This window comes from Procambarus clarkii, unplaced genomic scaffold (genome assembly GCF_040958095.1).
Source record: "Procambarus clarkii isolate CNS0578487 unplaced genomic scaffold, FALCON_Pclarkii_2.0 HiC_scaffold_96, whole genome shotgun sequence".
Taxonomy (NCBI): domain Eukaryota; kingdom Metazoa; phylum Arthropoda; class Malacostraca; order Decapoda; family Cambaridae; genus Procambarus; species Procambarus clarkii.
In genome coordinates, this window is record NW_027189129.1 from 5,680,024 (window position 1) to 5,699,794 (window position 19,771).

General features: G+C 33.9%; 1 protein-coding gene across 1 annotated transcript; it reads left to right on the forward strand.

The window, feature by feature from the left end:
* Positions 1–15,542: 15,542 nt before the first annotated feature.
* Positions 15,543–19,569, forward strand: LOC138360121 (uncharacterized). The gene is made up of 3 exons (XM_069320057.1): positions 15,543–15,702; positions 17,962–18,103; positions 18,956–19,569. Exons 1-3 carry the CDS (start codon positions 15,700–15,702, stop codon positions 19,303–19,305), a joined length of 495 nt encoding a protein of 164 aa, XP_069176158.1. The 5' UTR covers positions 15,543–15,699; the 3' UTR covers positions 19,306–19,569.
* The last annotated feature ends 202 nt before the right edge of the window (positions 19,570–19,771 follow it).

Genomic DNA, 19,771 nt, shown 5'->3' on the forward strand with positions numbered 1-19,771 from the left:
TGAGGTAACCTCGCTGTATATAAGATGGCGCGTGTCGCCGTCGTCGCCTCCACAGTGTTCAAAACCACAGCAGTCTAACCAACATCCTACAAGAAAACTCATTCTCCTACAGCTACAGCACCCGCTATTTGAGAGAATTAATTATCTGCAGTAGAATAATAAGAATATACTGCTCATACACGTTTGACAGGGCCGGCGCCTGCTACTCTGACAGCATCTCGTGCTGGGTTTTGTATATGTACAGAAGAGTATGGAAGGGGAAGTATTCAAGATAATAGTCTTGTGTCTACTAGTTTCCACGAGAGTTGAGGCTGACACCATGGTCGGTCCCGAGAAGATCAAGGTCAAGGGGGACACTGCCGATTACATCCAGATGTCTGCTAATAATAACCTCATTGTTGGACATCAGAACCAACAATCAGCTGCAGGTAAGATCAGTCATCCATATATACACACATACTCCAATTGAAAGTTTATTTAAAGTCAATAGTTATGACAAGATTCTTAGACACATTAAGTAAGTTAACACAAATCAAGTGGTAATTTCTATATAAGAGACACAAAATATTAACCTTACTTACGCCTTATTATCTGTTTTACAGGACTGTTTCTATCAGCAACGTATGATTCTGTCTCTCTGGTCAGTCACTCTGCCGGCTTCCCCAGTGCAAAAGAGGAAGAAGAAGAAGAAGTAAGAATAAAGTTATTTACCGATTGCATAACACACATTCTTTACTTACTCCAATTCTAACACAGGTTATGTCCTTGTGGCAAAGAGCCAGTTTTTATAGCTGAGATGATTTCCAGTCACTGCAGTTATTTTTCCTTGTGGCAAAGAGCCAGTTTTTATAGCTGAGGTGATTTCCAGTCACTGCAGTTATTTTTCCTTGTGGCAAAGAGCCAGTTTTTATAGCTGAGGTGATTTCCAGTCACTGCAGTTATTTTTCCTTGTGGCAAAGAGCCAGTTTTTTTATGGCTGAGGTGATTTCCAGTCACTGCAGTTATTTTTCCTTGTGGCAAAGAGCCAGTTTTTTTATGGCTGAGGTGATTTCCAGTCACTGCAGTTATTTTTCCTTGTGGCAAAGAGCCAGTTTTTTTATGGCTGAGGTGATTTCCAGTCACTGCAGTTATTTTTCCTTGTGGCAAAGAGCCAGTTTTTTATGGCTGAGGTGATTTCCAATCACTGCAGTTATAGAGAGCTAGTTTACTAGTGTCACAACAATTATTTCCCTGTGGCAAAGAGTCAGTTTAATAAATAATAAGGCTTAGGTGAATGTAAATTATTAAACAAGCATATTTAACAATAACAATATTTTTTTTTTTTAATTTCTTCAATATTTACCATGGATGTACATTTGTATGCTAAGTTAATATTTGCTAACATTAAATCGTCATGATAACGTTGAAGGTATTTTGATCCACAGATAACTCCACTTTCATTTTAATTTTTTTCTGTTTCTGTTTCTGTTTCATTATTTTGAATAGTTTCCAATTCAATGTGTTTCATGTCTGAGCGTATTTGAGTCAATTCTGTATGAATTCAAGCAGCTCCTATACTACGGAATGATACAAGTTCCATGGGTCCTGTGGAAAGACCACCACGTCGTCCTCGAACTGGTGCTCCGGTCAGTTCAGAAAATACAACTTCATCTGCTCGTGAAGTGTGCATCGTAGCATTTGCGCGGTGATTGGTAACACACATATAAGAACCTTCATATAAACTAGCTAAAACTGGCTCATTATCTCTATTTAAATATGGTTCACCCGTATAGGGATTCATAAGGATTCCAGTACAAGTTTTTCGACCCCACTGTAGATGTTCAATAACATTTTCAAAAGTGAGAGTAAAAGCTGCATCCATGTAATTCAAATTATCAAAGGTATTGCAATATAAATCTGGAGCTTGTCTTTTAAGTGAATGAGGGTTAACTAAAACATCAATGGGTACATTTGATGAAAACATATCACCCTGACTCATTAATTTTATGTAAGGCATATCCTGTTCACTAACTAATCGCCCAATTACACCTTTTTGTGAAATGGGTGTTTGTAACTTATCACCTAAAGATGGTATATATGGTGACACTGTTATCAGAGAAAAACGCCAACTTTGTAGTACTGGTAAATCTACACTATCTATTTTAAAGTACCTAAATGTAATGTAATTAGGATGATGTTCTTTAAAAGCTAAAGAATATTGAGATTTCTTCAACCGTTGTTGCCGTTCAAGGGAAGGGTGGTGTGGATCATTTACTGTAACTCGGTAGTCATTTCGACTCCCTTTTCCATTCTTCGTCCCTGTGGATACTGGAACAGAATCGTCATATATAGGCTCTTTTAAATCCCCAATTTTACCATTCCAAATAAGAGCAAGAGTATTGGCATCTATGTGAACGAATTCTATTTCTCCATTTGTAAAATTAAGCAAACTATTATCTTCTTGACACTTGGGATTAACCCCTTTTAAAATTCCCAACTGAACACCACGTTGAAGTGGGGTATGCTGATCAAAATAGGTCTGACAAAAAGTTGGTAGTGCATTCTGTCCTGATCCATAATTATATCGAACAATTGATGTTTCATAAGAAACACCTGAAAATAACCCACGGTCTATACTATCTTGTTTTACTGTAATACTGTCTTCGGGATTGTGCCAGTTTACTACTGCCACCATAGGATTTTGACAAGGAATGGGTAAAAGTTTACTCATTCGAGATGTTGTGTATAATGTATGAATAACTGTCTTTTGATGAATTTCACCTACAGAATGAGTATTGACAGAAATACCAGCGTAATGACGATACGATTGCAGACTGTTACTAATTCGAGGGGGATGGGCAGCATTAGGACGGCTAATCGCTCGAGCATTTGGCCCCATAATATTAGGTATTTTTTCCCGGTCATAACCAATATGGAGTAATTCAAAATCCTCTTTGAGATCACTATTTTCTTTTCTGAGAAAAATCTGAGGTTGCATTTGAGGTGGTAAATAAAAAAATGGATTAGCCTCCATTTGAAAAGTGTCTATTTCCTTAGACGTATAGAGTTGGCCATTGGGTAAAATTTTATAAGACATACGTGGCAGACTGGTGCATATCCACAGTTGATATTTTTTGTATTCTAATAATTCTATACAGGCGATATTTAATTTCAAAATATATTGAACAAATCGGTATAAATTGTCTACTCCAAATAAACAAACATATTCCCATTGAACTAGAGGCAAATGAGGAAAAAAATGTTGAGCTGCAGAACCATTCTTGATCGAATCTAATGGGAAATTAAACAGTTTATTATGAATAATTGTATAGACAAATTTAGATTCTAACTGATCAAGTTGTGAAGGATTTCCCACTTGTCTTAGTTGAGGGAGATATGTAAATAAGAATTTATCAGGTTGTGAATTACACATGCTGGTAGAGGCGATTATCACATCAGGTATCATTTCTAATATGATACCACATCGTTGAGGAGTATCAGGTGTATTGAGTAAATCAATGAAACCGACCTCACTTACCGTTATAGATTTAGGCTCTTTGGCTTTGGAATCTTTAGGCAATAATTTTTGTAATCCACATGCCACCAGACATATATTGGCATATGAATTAGATGAATAATTCCGACTAAACCGACCAATTTTATTCCATTCATTATTCCCGCTATTATTAAATGAATTACCACCATTATTTTCATTTAAATTATTTATACTTGCAGAATTGCTTAATATTTTTGTTTGCGTAATACTCTCATCAATATGACCACACCGAATAGCAGTGGCTTTAACTTTCAAAGGATTAATTGCAATCATAGCTACTCGTGGTCCTGATAATTTTAATCTTATATCATTGTTCCCTTCATTCATATTATTATTATTATTATTATTATGATTGGATGTATAATTTTCCAAAATTTTAAGATTATTTTTGTTAGCATCGCTCCTTTTTAATCGATAATATTATATTAAAACTGTTAAATTTTCTTGAGAAAGTGAATGTTTAAGATCTTTCAAAATTTTAACCACCTTGTTATGGAGTAGTGTAGCATTTACTTTGCGTATAGCTAGATTTAAAAAACAATTAATAAATATTTCACCAGTTGTAAAGATTGCCATATTTCCTAAATGATTAATATCCTGGTTTATATAGGAAGAGAGAAAAGGCCATTTTTTAATCTTAGATTCTTCATAAATAATAACTGCTTTTTCTTTTCTGCTAAAATGAGGACGTCGACGATCTGGCCATATTATCGACTTGATGGAACATACAGATTCACTCACAATGAAATTGCCCGGATAAACGTCAAAGGGGAAGTTTTCACATATAAGACATTTAAACGGGAAATGTGTATTTGGGGGGATTAGCCGATTACTTTGCCAGCACTTCCATTGTTCATAATCAATAGGTCTATCAGGATCTTCTACCAACATTTGCCACATTTGACCACTTTTCATTACAGGCACTGCAAAATTATACTTGGCATAATCTGCTAGTCGCTTGTCATTATCCCATTCAGGAAGTTGTAGTCCTACCCCTAGTACCAATTTGCGATCTAGATAATATTTTATAAATTGGGATTCATCACTTTTGGATTTTAGTAGATATGGTTGATTACTCAGATGAAATGTTATGCCAGGGTAAATTTTAAATAACTTTTCAAAACTACCATTTTCGATTTGAAGCTTATTGTAGAGACTGTGTCTAAGAAATAATTCTAATTCAGCATCGGCTGAATCAATGATCGAACATTTAGGACAGGGTTTAAGGTTTCCACCAGGTAAAGCCCATTGTCGATGCCGATAATTGAAAATACCTCTTGTGTTAATCATTATTATATAATAATTATATGAAAATGAAATGTAATTTATATTTTAGTTAATAAAAAAAAATATATATTGTAAGTATCTTTTATCCCTGGAATTGAAATACATAGTAAATAGATTTTGTTGTGATTTTTATTACAACAAAAGTCTTAAAACGTAAATAAAATAAAAGTGTAACAATTTAATTTTAATTTGGCCTATAAACAATTATGTATTTTTTTTTTTTTTTTTTTTAGTCGTTACGATTTGAAATATCAATGAGCCATCCTGCTATTATTTTACTAAGGATAGGTTTAATCAAAAATATAGTTAGTAAAATAATTATTCCCAAAATCCAATTATTTTCCCAAAGACTTACTAAAAATAGAATAAAAATAGTTATTATTAATATTTTTTCCATCTGATAATTTATGTATGAACCTATTTTCTTTTCTTTTAATGATCTTATTTCTGTTTTAAAAGAAGGAATTTCAGTTTCTATTGCAGCATTTTGATGGTCACTTATAATTTCAGTCTCTAATGGATCTTCATTTTTTCTCGATGGTGATGAAGATTGTGTGAGATTTCTTTTTCTTGTTCGTATAGAATTTTCATGGATTAAATTGGGTGGTATACTTAGTGTGTCCAATGTCATTGTTTTCCTATTTTTTATAGTATAAAAAAAGTTACGTAGAACCCAGGAGTGTGTGTACGGATGGTGTGAGTGGTAGGTAGGTAGGATATAATGAGGAAAGTAAAGTTTATTATTTAGGTAGAACCCAAACGAGTGTGTACTTGCTGCAGACAGGAGGGATGGTGTGGGTGGTGGGTAGGCAGAAGGGATACGATGAGGAAAGTTAAAGTTTATTATTTGATGCTTAATGCAAATATTCTTTCTCATCTTCTAAGTTATCATCATTGAGTGAGGGCTAGGGAAGGTGCCAAAATCTTTCTCCATATATCTCTAACAAAACTACCAATTCTGCCTCACCTTCATCCCCTCATAAATGGGAGGATGATGATCTTCACCTTCAATCGACAGCTTCATTATCCAAAAACCTTACATCTCAGCTCGTCACAACCTTACCTAAAGCATCAAACAACAGCAATATTAATCAGAAAAGTACAACCCTCTCCCTGCGCCAGAGAATCAAGAAGATTCATCGTCACTGATATTATTGAATTCAGACACAGAAAGTTTATCAGAAGGAAATGGTTGTGGTAAGTAATTTGTATTTTAGTTTTAGTTTTGGACATCAAAATATATTTATTATTTGAAATTTGTTGAAAATTAAGCTATTAAAAATGAATGTTCCTGGTTTCATGGGTTTACGAAAATCCTTGAAAAATCATAAATTCATTATTTTAATTTTCAGGGATTGGTGAACAGATGAAGTTAAAGATGTAAAGTCCAACAACAGTCTTTCCGAACTTCATAGAAGCCGCTCTTCTCCCAACTATATGTGATTGTAAATACTTAGTTATGGTGTTTTTCTTCATGTTACTTGATTTGAAGATTTTTCAGAGACTGACTCTGATAAGCACCTCAATCAATAGCTATTTGAATGATAACATACTGTTTTGTATAGTACTTTAAGATTGATAGAAATATTTTTAATATATGAGAGAAGGAGTTTGAAAAAATAGAGAGACTGATTTCATTCCACATCCTAGTTATATTATATTTTAGTAGCAATATAAAATTCGACAGTTTGGTCGAATACAATTGAACAATTTAAATAAATGGCAACAAACATATATAATCATGGTTTTATTGGAATTTTGTCCTAAACAATTGTATTTGGAATGGTAAATAGAAAACTAAATTTCTATAGTATTTTTTTTTAGAAGGGCATAAAAGGAGATTAATTCTTTTTTTTTTTTAGTCTTATAAAACTTAACAATGAATCGACGTCAACAAATTTGTAAAGACTTTGTCGATGACATAGTTCAGGAGGTGATTGAACCATTAAGTAATCTAGGTTCTGGGTCTGATAAAAATGTGGATAGTAATTTTATTGTTTTAAAAATGAAAGAAGATCCCTCTAAATTTGTAAATACATTACTGGATTCTGTTACTAATAATATATTAGACTATTATTATAATAGAAGTCAAAATGTATCATTGTCAACTGTTCCATCACCCAAAAGAAAGATAAAAAAAAAAAACATATATTATCAAATGAAGAGGATGAATTAATTAAAATTGAAATTTTAGGGAAAGCAGTTTTAAACATTTTTTCTCTTCATAATGAATATAATCGTATTAAGGATAGTATTGTAAATCAACATATGCAATCAAAATCACCCAAAAAACAAAAAATACAGTTACCACCAATATTAAAGGACGATGAAACTGTAGATATGATCAAACTCTTCAATTCCTTCCATTCAACCGTTTTGAAATACCTTTTGAAAACAATACATAAAATAATTACAGAAGTTTATGGAATAAAACTCTGTGAAGATTTAACTAAGCTAGTTAATTCTAAAAGTTGTCCATATTTTTTATTTGAATATTTTCTTAGACATCAATCATCAAGCGACGATATTAAACGGCAGTTAGAGTGTCTTAAACATTCATGTATACTAGTCTATAACTGGATAATTCAAAATTGTATTGATATTAAAATTAAACCCGAAAATGAAAGTTAAATGTAATTTAATAATCGATGAAATATTAGCAAATGCTATTTTTGTAAATGGTAGAGAAATTCTACAAAATAAAATTTTAATGGCCTATGCAGCTCATAAATATTCGATGTTTAAAAACAATGGTAAATTGTATTCTGCTACGGAAATTATACATTCATGTATCAAGACTAATCGTAACCTACCCCCTCATAAAATTTCTATTTCATTTGAGGCTATAATGAGGGTAGGACAGAATACTGACCAAAATTTAATTTGTAAAAATACTCATTTTGTAGAAGAACGTGAATGTCGGCGTCATGTGGATATTGCACATCCACTTATTCAAGCTCATTTAGCTCCCTTGGGTGAACTATCCATGCAATATATTTCTAGGGTTTTAGAAATGCGGATTGGAGACTATCGCCTAATTATTGAACCACAACAGAATAGATATTTTATTCAATATAAGAAATTCCGTGACAAAAAAGTGGTTTTTCGTTTAGATTCCCTCACATTAGAATTTGTTTATATTAGTGATGAAGGGGAATCTTTTTACGATGCCCAGTATATACAACATAATAGTAGTGATGATAGCAGTGGGGAAAGCATGTTAGTAGGTATGGCTAGCTTTCTTGATGGAAGTGATCTTTGTATAAAAACAACTTACCTCCTAGATTATTCAACCAAAACTGTTCTATATCATCGATACATTCCTAATGATCATACCCAAATATTCCCTTTCACTTTAGAAACAAAAGATTTACAACAAAGTGAGACAGGACCTGCTTTAACAATGAATACTGAGGGTGTACCTACAATATCACCGCCTTCGGGAACTTCAATTTACTGGTATACTTCTTGGAGATTAGAAGCTCAACTTCCTTTAAATCTTAGTATGTATCAACATGTTCATGAAGATAGTACTCCCCATCATCCAACTCCGTCTGAAAGTTTGAATCAATCTCCTGTTTATATATTCCCTAAGTTGGATGGTAATAATGGAATTTTACGTTTTTACCCAAGTCATTTTGTTATTTCAAATCCTCTGATGTTATCGACATCACATCCACATTTAATACCCCAACATATTCTCCATTCTTTGATCGATTCATTTTTACAGTAGAAACTGATCTATACTCTATAAACAATAATTCATCTTCCTTTATGGTACATAATTATCGACCAGTTGCCATTATAGACATTGTCTCTACGGCTTTTAATGCTGCAGAAAGGATGAATATATTACAAGTATTACGAGCCCATTTTAGAAATGATTTAGCACCTTATTACATTTTCTTTCAAGGGGAATTAAGCATATCCAAACCATCAATATCCCCATCATTACCATTTGAAAATTTTCATGATGGTGAGATATATGAGGTGTTGTTAAATAACAACAGAAACATTATAAAGGTTTGCCGACATCGCCCAGATAAATCTCGAGCGAATCCACTTAAAACAGTTAATATTATATTGGGTATTCAAAAGTTAGAAGAAAGTTTTTTGGAAGTATAATCAGGAGTACGCTTGTGCTGGAAGAAGAAGGATGGTGGATGGTTTGTTGTCCAGGGAGGAATCATTGTGATTTAATGAAATCCATAACTATAAATAATTTTTATTATTATACTCCATATTAATACAGTTTAGAAATTATATTCCTAACTAGCTAGTTAGCTAATTTGTCATTTTTTTACCATATTCGACAATATGATATATGTGTGATTGGTAAGAGGAATGAACATTTTCATGACGGGTTTGTAAGAAAAAAAAGGGTGACTGGTTGCGGACCGGACCGAGGGGTTGCTGGGCCCAGGGGTTGTCCTAATATGGCCTCAAGCAATTTGACCACCACCACCAGGACCAGGACCTTCAAGAACAATACTTCCACTACTAGAACCAGAACCTCAAAAAGCACCACCACCACCACAGCCAGGACCAGAACTACCAAGAGCATCACCATTACCGCCAGGACCAGTGCATCCAAGAGCGCCATCATCACCGCCGCCAGAACTTGTGCCTCCAAGAACAACACCACTAAGGCCATTGCTGCAAGCACCAGCTTATCCATTGTAATCTGTGATAGAATGAGAGAAAGATATTCTTTATCTGTATATTTATAATGGTTTCACGAAATTAATCACAGATAGGATGGGGTGGAGAGCCAAGTGCAAGTACCATAAAAAAAGTATCTATCTTACATTATTAAGATGAAATTTGGGAAAATCATAGATACCACTACTCACACTTTATCCACACACACACACCAGTGACAACGCCTACCAGAACCCCCATCATCAACATCTTCTTGTAAATCATCGCTGTTGTTATTTATTTGAAAATTATGCATTTTTGGTTTCAATTATATACATTCAAAATTCCCACCTATGTCTTTTTCTTACTCAAAATGTAACATATTTTTTTTTTATTTTTTTAAGTGATTTTTTCTTATAAAGAAAAATCTATTGTAAATGGGATATAAAAAACTATGAATAAAAAATATAGAAATTTTCCTTTGGGAAAATTTAAGAGTAAATTAGAATATCGTGTATATAAATCTATATTTTATCATTTAACAAAAAAACAAAAAAATAATAATATCAAAGTAGATATAAACAAAAGAGGACTATTAAAAAATAACAAATTATTTGAAATTGATATATATTTCTCAGATTTACAATTAGGTATAGAAATTCAAGGTCCTACTCATTATATAGACATTGAACAAATTAACAGAGATTTAAAAAAAAAAATGTTTAATAAAATTGGGATTATTTTGTTATATGTAGGATTTAATACTGTAAAGCATGATATACTAACTTGTTTAAATATTATTACTAAAAAGATAATTAGTTAAAAAATAAGGTATGTAAATCAAATCATATATAGATTTTTCAAGGAAATCCGGCTGAGTCGGTCCATTTATCAGCTGGGCAAGTCTATTGTAATGTATATGATGACAGGATGTAAAAGAGATACCCACAATATCTTGTGCATTCTAATAAGGGACGGAGAGGAGATAAGTCGGTCTAAGCTGGGTTAAGAGTTACTCCAACGCGCATCTTTAGCTAATCCTCAAAATCATCTCTTGAAGGTATTATATGACATTTACATTATTTATATTAAAAAATCATAATCTTGTTATTTAACATTGTATTATATATATATTTCTGAGCTTATAATATACAAAGACCTATTTTTTTGGTCATTTTCAGATAATTATAAAATGATGGTGATGTTGGTGGTATTGTGGGTGTTGGTTGTTGGAACTGTATTCAATCAATCAATCATCGTGGGAGTGTGATTCTTTGTTTATGTTTTCTTTTCAGACCTGAACCTAAACGTGTACTTGTCAAATAGAGGATAATGGAGGAGAGAAAAGAAAAAATGAAAAAGGAAGTTCAATTTAATCTACATATAACGATACGATATATATATGTATGGGCATATGCCTATCAGAAAGCTAGAATAGATGGTAAAATGTGGAACACAGCTGCTGCAGATCGGGATCGTTTCAAGATGCGATGTGTGAACACTTCAAAAATTCTAAATGATGCAAGAATATTTGACAAGAATCATAGAGAAAAGGTTTATTTAGAGCGTATAAAAGAGATATAGAAATTAAATATCCTTTATTTAATTCCTATCTTATAAAATTTAGTAGTATAGAGGGGGGTGGGACAAAAACTGGTTGTATCATTTTATTTAAAAGTTAGGTAACCACCTAACACTAGGACAATTTGTCTTAACATTATATTATATTGATCATGTCTTCGTTATCCATCTGACCATTACTATAACACCAATATATCAACATAATAAATATTAACAAAGCCAAAACTTTGTGAATTTTACACATCATCTCATTTTCATTGATTGATTTACTTCCCACATCTTGTTTGTTAGATGAAGATTGACTTGAAGAAACAAATAATATTTTAAACTAACACTTGGAGAGAGAGAGAGAGAGAGAGAGAGAGAGAGAGAGAGCAGGTCTATATAAACCCTTGCTCTTCTTGTTGAGGGCAGTCACCTACTACTCAGGCAGTGTTATTGTGCTGGGTTTTTCTTTGACAAAACACATCCCAGTGAGCCATCCTCTTCTCTTCCCTTCATTGTAAATATATAAATATATAACATAGGGTAGGAGAAAAAGAGAGAGAGAGAGAGAGAAAAATATATTCTCAAATGGTTATTGATCAGTTAAACAATTACAAAAACATAATGAAAATACGTCACAAATAACTGAGTAAGTAACTATAGCCTCTCAAGTCTGTATCAGTCTGACTGGATTGGTATATAAAAGAGTTTGCCAGGCTATGCAAATCATTACAGGTTCGCCATACTTCATGGACACTTCATTCTGAGTAGTAAAACAACAATCACACAATCTAAAGCACATTCAACATTTAATGTTTCTTCAACCCCAACCCCATACGTATGTTGTATAATTTACTTAAGTCTATTATAACAAAGTTAATTATTAAGTAATAAAAATAAAGTATATCATATTACTATAATGTAATAAGAGTCAATGTATATATTATAAATCAGAATAATTATATAAATTAATTTATTTTATTTTATTTTCAGGTGGAAGTGAGATAATTCTCTTAGAGATGTCACTTGATCAAACAAAAACCCATACAACAAACAACTTTTTTTTATGTGATGTATGTGGAAAAAAATATAGTACAATAAGAACACTAACAGTCCATTTCACAACTCATACAAAGAAGACTATCCTTTTTACAATTCATACCGGTAAAACTCCAAAGTGCAGTGAATGTGAAAAAACAAACAAACAACACATTAGAGAAAAATGGTTTTCATGTGACGTATGTAGAAAAAAATTCCTTAAAAAATGCGACTTGACTAGACATTCAGATGTTGATTCAGATGTTTATTCAGGTAAGGTATATACATACAAGTGATGTTACATTAATGGATTGATATATAGATAGAGCTAGTACATACAATGCCTAAAGCCACTATTACGCAATGCGTTTCGGGCAAGAAAAACATTAATATCTAGAACTTAATACTAATTCAGATTCAGATTCAGATTCAGATGTTTATTCAGGTAAGGTATATACATACAAGTGATGTTACATTAATGGATTGATATATAGATAGAGCTAGTACATACAATGCCTAAAGCCACTATTACGCAATGCGTTTCGGGCAAGAAAAAACATTAATATCTAGAACTTAATACTAATTGAGCATAAAGAATAAAAGATGTTGAGAACAAATACAAATAAAGATAAAAAAAAAGGGGGAACATGACTGAAAAAGCAGCACAAATACAATAGGTTGACAAACAGTGTTGATTAAAAAAAAGAAAAAAAAAAGAAAATAACAGACATGGGTTGACAATAGAGGAGTGAGGTAGATTACAGGGAATTTATTAGGTAGTGTTTAGTTTTTATCTTAAACTGGTTGAGAGAGGTACAGTCTTTAACATGGTTGGGAAGGTCATTCCACATTCTGGGCCCCTTGATTTGCAGAGCATTTCTAGTTTGATTAAGACGTACTCTAGGAATATCAAAACTGTATTTATTTCTGGTGTGGTGCTCATGGGTTCTGTTACAACCTTCTATGAAGCTTTTAAGATCAGGATTGGCATTATAGTTTAGCGTTTTATATATGTATAATACACATGAGAGAATGTGCAGTGACTTAATGTCTAACATATTAAGAGATTTGAGTAGGGGTACCGAGTGATGTCTGGGGCCAGAGTTGGATATTGTTCTAATAGCGGCTTTGTGTTGGGTAATTAGAGGACGTAAGTGATTTTGGGTAGTAGAACCCCAAGCACAAATACCATAGTTGAGATAAGGATAGATAAGGGAGTAATAGAGAGTCACCAGAGCAGGGCGTGGTACATAATATCTGATCTTAGAAAGAATGCCCACAGTTTTTGAAACTTTTTTTGATATATTTAGAATGTGTCCCTGGAAATTCAGCTTGTGGTCAATGAGAATGCCAAGGAATTTGCCATCTAATTTGTTACAAATTTGGGTATTGTTTATTTTGAGATTTATAAGACTAGAGGATTTATTGCCAAACAGAATATAGAAGGTTTTGTCAATGTTAAGGGTGAGTTTGTTGGCAGTTAGCCAAAGATGGACTTTATTTAGCTCAGTATTTACTGTGGCATTTAGAGCAAGAGGGTCAGGACTGGAGTAAATGCAACCCGTTCTCACACAAGACAGTACATATATGACTAGTGCTTAAAGTCAATATGTGGAATGTGATTTAGTACATATGTGATATATTCCCAGTTAACTTTTTTACCAAGGCTCAAACTCTTCCTCACGTACCAATTTACGTCTCACAGTACTCGTCCATCAACGTAGATAGCTGAATAGTCGTGATTGGTTCAATTATAACGAAAATTGTAGTTTTCAGGTCCCACATGGGTTGTGAAATTCACCTACTATTGTCCATGCTCTTATAATATTACAGATCAGCTACATCCTATTGAAGGCTCGTAGTTTTGTTTTGAGAAATATTAGTTGTTCTTAGTAAATTATAATAAGCACAATAAATTATTACATAGAATAAGTGCTTCACCAATCAATATTATATACTATAGTTTGTGCTTTAGAAATCTTTAAAGAATGTTTTGTAGGAACGCTAACAGAAAACGATGTTATGTTGGAATGTATATAGGGTAAACTACTGCAAACAGGATGGTATGGTGTGGATTATTGGAAACTATAGGATTAGGGTCCACTACCACCTGTTAGGTGGGTAAGGGGTCCAATAACACCCGCAGGATGAGTATGGGGGTCACATCCACCCACAGGAATGGTATGGGGATCACTTCCACCCACAGGAAGGGTATGGGATCCAATACCATCCACTGGATGTGTATTGCGTCCACTACCACCGACAGGATGGGTATGGGCTCACAACCACCCACAGGATAGGTATGGGGTCCAATACCACCCACAGGATGAGTATGGGGTCCACTATAACCCACAGGATGGGTATGGGGCTCCAACCACCCACAGAATAAGTATGGGGTACAATAACACCCACTGGATATGTATGGCATCCATTGCCCCCACAGGATGACTATAGGGTACAGTATCGCCCACAGGATTAGTATATAGGGTTCACTGCCGCCCACAGAGTCGGTATGGAGTCCACCGCCACCCACAGGGTCGGTATGGGGTTCACTACCGCCCACTGGGTCGCTATGAAGTCAACTACCGTCCACAGGGTCGGTAGGGGTCCACTACCGCCCACAGGGTCGGCAGGGGGTCCACTGCCACCCACTGGGTCGGTAGGGGGTCCACTGCCGCCCACAGGATCGATAGGGGGTCCACTGCCGCCCACAGGGTCGATATGGGGGGGGTCCACTACCGCCCACAGGATCGATAGGGGGTCCACTGCTGCCCACAGGGTCGGTAGGGGGTCCACTGCCGCCCACACGTTCGGTAGGGGTCCACTGCCGCCCACAGGGTCTGTAGGGGGTCCACTGCCGCCCACAGGACCGATAGGGGGTCCACTGCCGCCCACAGGGTCGATAGGGGGTCCCTTACCGCCCACAGGGTCTCTATGAAGTCAACTACCGCCCATAGTGTTTGTATAGTGTCCACTATCGCCCATAGTGTTATTATGGGGTCCACTACCCCTCATAGGGTCGGTATGGGGGTCCATTACTACCCACAGGGTGTGTCTGGGGTCTATTTTGGCAATACTGCTTTTCCAATCTCATTTGTTGTTCAATGTAAAATATTTGTTGCTCGACTTGCAACAATTTATATATATATATATATAGTATAGTGCCTTTGCAATAATGTACCAATGTGTGTATTTTCATAACTCGTTTTAAATTGTTGAAAAATAAATAACTACATTGTGAATGCAAGTCAATGTTTACATGCTAAATCAGAGTTGCCAGATTCCGCTTAAAATAGCAAATTGTGCTTATTTTCAAAGCTTGAGAATTTAGCTTTAAAGTAGTTAAAAAACTACGAATTTCGCAATTTGCTATGTACTTTAGTGTACTATTTTAAAATAAGATTGGTTTTTAAGCTGCAAGTCATATGAATCTCAAAAAAAGTATATTATTAACAATCTTATCTCCATAGTTCACTAGTTTCTGTAAATCAGATCTGGTAACTGTAGGCCAAGTACTGGAAGACTCAAGACACAATGTGTTGAAGCTATTCTCTTTGAAGAAGTCATCTCGACAGGATCTTCCAGCTCCAGCTATAAAACTTCACCAAACATGGATCTACCTAGTACATCAAATGGTAAGGAATTACTAAACTGTACAAAGTTTTATGCTAGAACATTTGTTACAGAATTGTCCCTGTCAGGGACAATTCAGTCCCTATTCTATGTGTACTCCATCACATAGTGACGGAGTATGTGGGAATAATTTTGTTGACACTGTCCATTTTGTCAATTCTACAACAGCAGATAATATGAATTCCCAGAGATATTTGTAACTTGAGATACTTGGTTTGGTTTGGTTAAGTTAGGTTAGGTTAGCCTAACCCAGTAAATCCTCCCCGGCTAGAATATAAACCCCGGACAAAGTGCTCGTGAAATGCCAGGCATTTGCAAATATGAGGATGTGGTTGATTAGATTATATTCTTTTCTATATCATAGATGTTCAATATATGAAAAATATTTTAGACTTAAAAATGGACCCCTGAGGTACTCAACTTAACACATTTCTTCATATTCATTCCCATTTAGTATGACCTTTTGCTCTCTTTGTTTTAACTATTGTTTTGTGCACTTTACAATTTTTTTCATGAACCTGTAATTTCCTTGCTAGTCTTCCATGTGGTACCTTATTAAAGTCTTTAGCATAATCCATGTATACTACATCCACCGGAAACCCTTTATCTGAGTACCATGTTACCATGTCCCAAAAGTGAGGAGGTTTATAAGGTAGCATCTGTTTTTAAGAAGACCATGGTGTGTCGATTGAATAAGATTTTTCACTGAAAGATGGTAAATGATTCCCTCCCTTAGGATTTTCGCCATGAGCTTGCAGATGTGTTATACCTAGCTGATCGGACATTAGTTTTGTGCTTAACTCTTTCTGCTTTTTTTTTAAATACTGTAAGGGTGAAATTTTCATATTTCAAATCTCGGGGTACTATCCCTTGGTTCAGATATTTTGTGGAAAGTATTTTCAGCAGTATTCATAGTTCTTCTGTCAGTTTATTTTCCTTTATAATTAAGGTTTGTTTTCTTTTGTACCATAGAAAGTACCACAGAAAGGTGTTATAATGTTGTGTTAGCTTTTCTGTACAATTTTTCTTTTTTGTTTGTATAAAAGGCTATGCAATGAATTCAAATATTTACGCTACCAATCAATTTTTCAGATAGATCATCGGATTTTGACAGTATGCTGTACATACCAGATGTTCCAAAAATAACTACAGACAACAATAATGGTACTGTGTTTACTATTTTTATACTTTATATATAGGAAGACAAGTTCAATCAATGAGCATTTTAATATATCATCAAAATTTTCATACATTTCTTTCACTTTGTTACACTTGTAAAAACTTATTCTTAGCTATATTTATATAAATGTTAATACCACTGTTAAATGAACATATTGATTTGTGTCCTTATTAGTTATAGCTTATTTATGTTGACCCAGCACCTTACTAAAGGGATTACCTTAACTTGTGTCACTATCTCTCTAGGGGGCTCCAGGTAGGCAGTATAGGTAATGCCACTAACATGCATATCATTATGGGAAAGTCCATAATTTAACACATAATTATAAGTAGGTAATTTGTAGCAAATTTTAAGATTATTAATAGGTACATTGTAGCATAATTTTGCATAAGCATAATTTTCTTGTTTTGTTCTTGTACTTTTCCTTTACTTTACTTTTTACATTCTTGTAAAGCCACTAGCACACATAGTGTTTTGGGCAGGTCCTTAATCTAACAGATAATTTTAAATAGGCAATTTAAAGCTTAAATGGAAAAAATTGGCTGGTACATTGTAAGAAAGTATCACAAAGATTACTATGTACATTAAAGTAAAATTTGAGGGTTATCAACATATAAATTGTAGCATAATTTGAGGAATATTTCAAGGTATAATATAGTAAGATATGCATTCAATATAACAATCATGATATAAGGTGATAGCAATGATTACAATGGAAAAGTTGTATGGTTTAGGCACATATATTCTGGCATTGGATTTCATAAGATACAGTGCGAGTTTAATACACTAGTTAGGAAACTATCAAGAAAAAATTTAGGTACTTTTTGGTTTTATTTTTTAAAATGGCAGAAGTTGGACAGTTTTTAAATTTGTTAGCAAGTTAGTTCCATAGACAAGGTCCCTTTATTTGCATAGAGTATTTACACAGAATAACTTTGACTCTGGGGATATCAAATATATTTATTTCTGGTATTGTGATTCTATTATGGGTTCTATTGCACATGCCCAGCTATGCTTCAAACATTTATTTTGTTGCATTTTCCCAGATAGTGTTATTGTTTAAATATTATTTGCTTTTCAGCTAACATATCTGCGTGGCTGTGGGTATGAATCAATCGTTATCTATTACAAGAAAGGACCAGCACGGGTGACACATGGTATTTTACCAAACAACGTAATACAAGAAGAGGACAAGAAGATCTTCACCACTAACTTCTTTTTGTGTAAGTAGTTCACATAATATATAAATATATCACCACCTATTATTTTCTCTCATATATATATATATATATACATATGTATATATATATATATACATATGTATATATATATACATATATATATATATATATATATATATATATATATATGTATATATATATATATGTATATATATATATATATATATATATATATATATATATATATATATATATATATATATATATATATATATATAATTTCAATTCAATCATCTCTGTCGTTGATGTATATGGCAAAAAGTGTGTGGCCCAATACAGCACTATGTCTTAACGTAATGGGTCCAAGGGCCCATAAGGTCTCGACAGCATTAAGGGCCCTTTAGCAAACCAGTGTGCTGGTGCCCCTATGACACCCATGACGTCTTTGTATCATTTCAAGTTTGTACATGTACTTCTTAAGATATGGGCACCATACAACTGCTGCATATTCTAGCTTTTGTCTAAAAAAATCATGAACAATTTATTTATTATTTATCCATGAATGCCAGAACTAAACCCTGTGGTACTCCACTCGTGACATTTCTCCAGTCCAATACATTGCCTCTGATTACTGCCCTCATTTTTCTATCAGTTTGAAATTTTTTAATCCATGTTAGAAGCTTACCTGTCACCCCTCCAATATGTTCCAGTTTCCAGAACAAACTCTTATGTGGAATTCTATTGAATGCCTCTTTTAGGTCCAGATAGATGCAGTCAACCCAACCATATCTTTCCTGTAAAATTTCTGCGGCTCGATCATAGTAACTGATTAAATTTGTTACACAGGATCTTCCATTTCAAAATTTTTTATTTTTTATTTTTATTTTTTTCCAGCACGCACAAGGAAGCTTGATGCAGATAAACTTACATTAGGATCAGAAGGTGATAGCGATAATGCCCTGGAAAAAAATCCTGACGAGCTACAAGTGCAGCAGGTGCATAAAGTCCAAAAAGTACCGCAGGTGCAAGAAATTCAACAATTACAAAAAGTTCCGCAGGTGGAACATTTACAAAAAGTTCCGCCGGTGCAACAAGGGCTACCATTAGCAATCCTTCAGAAACAGCAAGAAGTACAAGTAGTAAAATTTGAACCACAGGGAACTACACCAGGAAAACAGTGTAGTAACAACGGAATGGGAATTTTAAAATACCTGAGGAAACAGGTAAAAAAGGACAAACAATAGAAATGGTTCCTTACACATTATTTGGTAGTTTATAGGTATTTTACTTATAATACTTTATATTATGTCTACAGTTTATAATTTAGTTTACAGTTAATTTACTTTTCAACTTCCATATCTTACATGAAGGATTTTTACTGTTTTTCATTTTTAAAACCTTATTAGTATCATTTATAGTTTAGTGTCAATTCACTTATAATACAATATATGGAATAATTTACTAAATTCATTTAACTATAATAAATTTAAATAAACATTTTTACCCCAGGATGAGTTTCAGTCACCCTACCCAAAAAATTAATGTTTCTTTATTACTAATCTTGTGAGAGGTAGCTTATTGTGCAGCCCATACTCATTCTGTGAGTGTTAGTTTATTGTGCACCCCATAGTCATCATGTCACCCAAGCCTGCTGCAGCTGCACCTGAGGGGTGGTGTAGGGAACCATTAGTGTACTATTATGATTTGAGA